The sequence below is a fragment of the Syzygium oleosum genome, unplaced genomic scaffold (genome assembly GCF_021117445.2).
Source record: "Syzygium oleosum isolate NSW1041296 unplaced genomic scaffold, Sole_v2.1 Sole_v2.05, whole genome shotgun sequence".
Taxonomy (NCBI): Eukaryota; Viridiplantae; Streptophyta; class Magnoliopsida; order Myrtales; family Myrtaceae; genus Syzygium; species Syzygium oleosum.
In genome coordinates, this window is record NW_026607489.1 from 3,812,396 (window position 1) to 3,817,070 (window position 4,675).

At 38.5% G+C, this 4,675-nt stretch overlaps 1 protein-coding gene across 1 annotated transcript; it reads right to left on the bottom strand.

The window, feature by feature from the left end:
• Positions 1–2,068: 2,068 nt before the first annotated feature.
• Positions 2,069–3,999, bottom strand: LOC115685673 (WUSCHEL-related homeobox 4). Its single transcript, XM_030610761.2, has 3 exons — positions 3,704–3,999; positions 2,894–3,187; positions 2,069–2,566 (listed from the first exon to the last, which is right to left on the bottom strand). The coding sequence occupies exons 1-3, from the start codon at positions 3,917–3,919 to the stop codon at positions 2,378–2,380; spliced, it is 699 nt and encodes a 232-aa protein (XP_030466621.1). The 5' UTR covers positions 3,920–3,999; the 3' UTR covers positions 2,069–2,377.
• Between the last annotated feature and the right edge of the window lie 676 nt (positions 4,000–4,675).

Genomic DNA, 4,675 nt, shown 5'->3' on the forward strand with positions numbered 1-4,675 from the left:
TAAAGCTCATCTTGAGATGGTCGCTTACAGTAGTCGTGAAGTTCGGATTTATAAGGTTGTCCTATGATCACCTCTAGTGTGAATTTTCGAATAAAAAAGAAATAAAATGTAATCTTAGAGGGAAAAGCTTCCCTTCATTTTCACTCACTTCCCCCCACGATTTAAACACCCGAATTAAGAAAATTGTTTTCTAAATAATCTCTCTCATTTCCTCCTTTTTCTATGATGCTAAACACATTGTTAAAGTAAACCTTAATTGTCATTTATACAGTGTACTTTTTGCTACTTAGTCATCAAATTCATTATGTTTGTGAACAAATTCACATGTCTTGATGCCAATGCTTAATCCTTATATTCGGAATAATTATCCAATCAATCATAAATTTTTCAATTTTTCTAATGCAGTTCTAAACCTTTGCACTGTAATCCTTCCAGCTAATTGCCATCGAAAATGCTGACATGACGATCCACGAGTCGTTTACATCAGCATGCCACGTAGAACGTCTGGTAATGACTGGACGCCACATTAGCAATTTTTAACGGAAATTGGCCGGAAGGACTATATTGAAATTTCACACAAAGGTTCAAGACTACATTGGCAAAATTGGAAAGTTTAAGACTCTACCGGTATCCGTACAATAGGTTTAGTGGAAAAATTATCAAAAAAGTCATAAACCTATTGCATAGACGCCAATTCAGTCTCATACCTTCAAATTGGGCCTTCCGACCAATTTTGATCGGAAATTACTGACGTAGACGATAGTCATCCTACTTGGCATGACTAGCGCTGACATAGATAATTTTTAGAACTTTTAAAAAGATTATGAATTGTTTATATTTTTTATTTTTTAGTTTCTTCATTTAATTTATTTTTTCATTTTGGCTGGGCAACCTTTGTCTGCCACTGGGCGAGGGCTTGCAAGCCCTCGATGGCCACAGTAGGAAAAGAAAAGAAAAGAAAAGAAAAGAAAATATCAAATATATAAATATTCATTTTTTTTTAAAATTGCAACATTGTCTACATCAGCGCAGGCTATGTCATGTAGGATCTAACGTCCACATGATCGATTTCTGGCCAAAATTGGTCAGAAGGACAACATTGGCAATTTATCAAAAGGTTTATGACTAAATTGACCAAATTAAAAATTTTATAACTGAATTAACATTTGTACAATAGGTTTATGATTTTTTTTGGTAATTTTCCTAGATTTGGAACTGAATTGGTAATTTTCCCCATATTTTCGAATCTTGTGGGTCAAGTAATTTTACTTTTATTTGACGTTGAACTCTTTGAACTTGAACCTTTTAAGATATAATATTGAAATATAGATTCTCGTACAACTTTATTCTTAAAATTCAAATAGTTTTTTAAATTTTGAAAAAAATTCTAGAGAAACCTATTTGCTTTGGAAGAGGTAAATGGACCCTAAAGTTGTTTAATGATATGTTATTGAAAGTAGAAAAGAAAAGTTAAATCAGTTGTCATATATGTGTCCAAATTAGAACAATCATTGAGATGATTTTAGGCATGTATCTTTCAAATTTCGTGGCATATCTTTTCCCTCCCAAAACTTCATCCAAAACGAGGATGGATGGGCGGCCAAATAATGCTTGAAAAAGCATGTCAATCACCAAAGATTCTTCACATCAAGAAAATCCACGTCCCTTAGATACTTGATCATCTTGATCTTCCAATCCATCTTGCTTTTGCTAAAAAGTCTCCACAAGAGACTAAACACATAATACTATTATACATCAATTCTTTCTTTTCTTTTCTTTTGGGAATTGATGCAAGTGGAGACATTTTCCTTTTAGATCGTGATGTTCCTAATTTGAAAGTAGGGCGAAGAAGAAGAGGAAGGAAAAAAGAGGAAAATGAAAAAAGATTAGTAGGTGCTTGGACTTCAGTGTCCATAGGTCGCTACTTTTAACCTAAAAGCCTTGGATTTATTAACATGCTTGTTCCTCCATAGTCAAAAGAATGAACAAGCACATACACACACAAACACATGGCAGAGATGTGAATAAAGAGTCCTACAGAGAACGCAGGCTTAGAAGTCAGAGAGAGAGAGAGAGAGAGCAAAGGTTAAATTAGAGTACAGAGGTCAGACAAGAGACGACACATCTTGTCTTTCTTTCTTCTTTCCTGGAACAAAAGGAAAGAAAAAAGAAAGAAAAAGCAGTACATCATCTAATTCAAGAGAAGGGAAAAGAAAAGGAAAGAAGAAGGAAAGATCATGCTTAGACGATGATCACATCACAATTTGGCCTCACAAAGCCTTTGAAATAGGGAGAAAGGGTGAGAGAGAGAGAGAGAGAGAGAGAGAACGAGAGGAAGATTTTGCGAAGTTATATTTTTCTTCAGAACGGAACACCTTCATCTGCCTTCCGGGTGTAATGGGAAGAGCTCCAGAGTTCTACAGTGAGCTGCTTCGTCCTCATCTCTGAATGAAGATGATGATGACCTGCTCACATCCTCTTCGGCTTCCGAGAAGTCAAATCCCCAGCTTCTACACTTCCTCTTGTATGGACTGTCTTCCTCCCCTCTAATCTCTCCTTCCGATCCCTGCAACATAACGTTATGTTCAATCGGTTAATCTTAAAATTTTAAAATTCAAACGTTCATTTGCAATTACACTCGTGCATATTGTGCTAGGACAGGTGAGTTTTCTACATCATAAAACATGAAGCCTACATTAGACGGTTCAAGTCCGAGAAGATAGGCGATGCTCGATAGATGGATCAAATGGAAATTAAGTAGTCAGGCAAAGCTGAAACAACACGTGAAGCATGAGTACAACGAACCAAGCGTCAAGCTCAACATACATCATTCAGCGCTCCGATACCGATGTTGGAATGAGGAACATAAAAATTGTAGTATGATTTCTCTTACCTTAGTAGTGTTCAAAGTTACAGTGGCGATGGCGGCAGTCGTGGTGGGGGTTCTGGAGCAGTGAGCGAGGCCGAGGCTGTTGCGCTTCTGCTTCTGCCTCTCGCGGGCTTTGTGGTTCTGGAACCAATAGAACACGTTCTTGCCTTCGATCTTACCGTACTTGCTGAGCTGCACCGTGATCTGCTCGATCTGCTGCGCGTTGGGAGTTCTCATTCCCCCTCTGTACAGCATCTCAAGTATTCCGATTTGCTCTTGCGTCGGGTTCCAACGTGTCCCTCCCGGGTGTGTTTCCACCTGCATGAACGTAGAAGTTCCCATGCACACATAAAATATGAGACTTCAAAATCATATAGTAATTTCTTCACCAGCAAGACATGTATTCTTTTCTTTCAAATGACACTTAATGGCCGCCATGGCAATCGAAATGATGAAGATTACAGACTATCTATTTATTTTGTTATTCAGTCCAATGACACGGTAAATTAAAACCACTCTCACTTTTGCTTTGTCAAGAAGAGGCGTGATATGAATTTTTCTTTCTTCAACTAGCCCGTTTGATTAGGTTTTACTAGGGGACGTATGCTCCAGGAAGAGAACAAGTGGATTAACAGGGTTCAATCATCGAATAGAAAAATCATCAATGGAAAAAAGAGGACTCCGAAGGCTCTTTGTGTGGTACATTGGACTTGTAAACACGGCAAAGTTTGAATTCCTAGTCACTTTGCAAATGTCATATCTGATATAGTCAAAATTCACACGCTCATGACATGAATTGTGGAAATTGCCGTAGAAGAGAGAAATGGGGGAGACCTGAGGAGGGTCTCTCTTGTCATCGTCGGAGGAACCGAGCCTCCGCGGGCCGCTCTCAGGGCGGATGAAGCTCTTGATGTCGACGAATGCGGCGGTCGAGACCACGTCGGTCTGGTGGGGGAGCTTTGGAACGAGGGGGCGGAGGCGTTTGCAGCCGAGCGTGAGGGTGGTGGGTTCGAGCTCAAATAATCCACGTGCGAACTGATGAACCTTCATGCTTTGCCTGAAATGAGATGCTTCTGCTTCCCATGAGGGGAAGATCCGGCTAAAAGAGAGAGGCAATTATATAGGGAATGACACACTCCTATTGAAAAGGTAAAAACAAAAATAAAACGAAAAAGAGTGGGAGAGAGAGAGAGAGCCAAAGTGGGAAATGAGGTGCATGGTGGGTTGTTCAGAAGAACCCAAGACCAAATGATGAGGCGAGGTTGACTTGGAGATTGATTACCCACACGATGAAAAAGCTAAAGTTGCATTGGAGCAAAAAGGAAAAAGGAAAAAATGTTTATGATTGCCATTTTGCTTTGTAGTGCTCTTTCAGTTGCATTAAATGCACTAGCATGGAAGTTTATTATACTTTGAATTATTCCTTTCTTACGATATTCACTTTGTAGAGCTTGCTTAGTGATTAAAAAACATATTTGTGCGTGTGTGGATTAGGCTCATAAAAGGGGGTCATAGTTTCCCACGCCACCAAGTGTAAAGGGTTTTAACTCATGTTTATATCATTCATGAGATTAGCAAGGTATTTCATGAGTTTAAGATCTATCTATTTAAATGGGTTTTCCCGTTAATGAGAAAAAAATGAATTCTTCTCATAACTTTATTTGATTATTTTTCATTCACGTTCTTTTCATCGCATGGATTGGTATGCTCTCAATTGCGTAACTCAATTTTTTCCTCCTTGGATCATGATTTCTCACCTGCAAAACATGTGTAATGTATCATTATTTACCTTTAAATGTTGATGGA